The following is a 1,477-nucleotide window of genomic DNA, read 5'->3' as shown; positions in this document are numbered from 1 at the left end:
TCTGTGACTGAATTTTTGGACATCAGGACAAATTTCTTTACTGAAAGGGTGATTAAACCTTGGCAGGGGCTGCCCAGGGAGGTTTGGAGTGCCCAGCCCTGGAGGTGTCCCAGGAAGGCCTGGCCGTGGCACTCAGTGCTCTGGGCTGGGGGACAAGGTGGGGATGGGGCACAGGGGGGATCCATGGGCTGGGAGGGCTTTTCCAGCCTCAGTGATTCTGTGGAGCTGGAGCCAGTCCATGAGCTGTTGTGCATCCCAGGGGTTCAGTGCTCTCTCTGTGTTTGTTTCCAGCCACTCTGGGCCCCCCCAGGGTGAGCAGAGTGAGTGCCAGCTCTGACTCGCTGCTCCTCAGTGTCACCCCCCCTTTCTCGCCTGAACCCGGGGACAGTTTCCAGTATCGTGTGTTCTACTGGGAGAACACAACAAGGACCACGAAAAAGGTGAGAATTCCCTTATTTCCTTTGTTCCTCGTGCCTTGGAGGCTGGGATGTGAGTCAGTGGCTCTTGGCAGAACAACAACTGGAGGAAGAAAACGACTGTATTTTGTCTCTACCCGTGAATGTCACCACGGGGAGTCCTGGGAGGTTAATTTTGCCTTGACACAAGTACTGCTGCACTGCCAAACTTAAAAACCCATCTTCCTCTCCTCCATGTGGAACAAAGGCTAAATCCCAGTGCAGATCAGGGTAGAGAATCTGTGTCAAAGGTGCCTTTTGATTCCAGGGTTTGCTTAGGGAATGTGGAAAACTGGAATCTCCTTCCTCCTTTCCTGTGGTGGGAGCTGCAGGAGCAGCTGCTGGGGCCTGATGTGCCTGTTCCCAGGGCAGAGAAGGTTGTTGGAAACATGCTGGGATGAGCTGGCCCTGTTCATCCTGAGACTTGGTGTTGGTCCTGTCCTGTGCTCCTGCTGCTGCCTGGGGCCTTGGGAATTGTGTTGTGCACAGGCCAGTGTTGCAGGGGAGGTATTAAGTTAAAAAAAAAAGGAAGAAGAAGCTTCCAAATTACATAATTCTAAAGTCAAATATTTAAAAAACAGAAGCAGAAAAATATTAATTTATTTAAGAAAAATATTAACATTTAAAAAACCCTTTTGCTTCAGAGGCCTTAGTAAGTCACCTCCCTTTCCTTCCTGTCTTGCACCAAATGTGTGTTTTTCTGACACTCACACAATACCTTCATTTGAGAGGCAGGAAAGAAGTGGGGAAGGCTCTACTCAGGGTTTAATTTTTCCCTGCCCCCCCTATATTTTGCTCTTTGCCTGAGCTGCTGCATCAAAACATCCAGGAAAGCTGGAATATATTTCACTGCCTCTCTTGTGTGGGAAAGCTGAGTGATGGGAAAAAAAAAAAATCTGGGTTTTTTGAATGGGAAACTTAAATGGGGGAGGGATATTTGTGTTGGGAACAAGGCTGGTTTTACAGTAACACCTTTTTTTTTTTTTTTTTTGTCTTTTAAACAGGAACAAGAGACACACAAT

The 1,477-nt window shown here is 48.1% G+C and overlaps 1 protein-coding gene across 1 annotated transcript in view; it reads left to right on the top strand.

Moving 5' to 3' along the window:
• Positions 1-1,477, top strand: part of IFNGR2 (interferon gamma receptor 2 (interferon gamma transducer 1)) — a 14,127-nt gene that overhangs the window by 5,045 nt on the left and 7,605 nt on the right. Inside the window, exons 4-5 of the mRNA XM_017839106.1 lie at positions 292-440; positions 1,460-1,473. Coding sequence (XP_017694595.1) covers positions 292-440; positions 1,460-1,473 — 163 coding nt within the window. The remainder of the gene's footprint in view (positions 1-291; positions 441-1,459; positions 1,474-1,477) is intronic.

Source organism: Lepidothrix coronata, unplaced genomic scaffold (genome assembly GCF_001604755.1).
Source record: "Lepidothrix coronata isolate B3197 unplaced genomic scaffold, Lepidothrix_coronata-1.0 Scaffold375, whole genome shotgun sequence".
NCBI classification, from domain to species: domain Eukaryota; kingdom Metazoa; phylum Chordata; class Aves; order Passeriformes; family Pipridae; genus Lepidothrix; species Lepidothrix coronata.
Note: the sequence above shows the minus strand (reverse complement) of the source record. Positions and strands in the feature narration are given on the sequence as shown.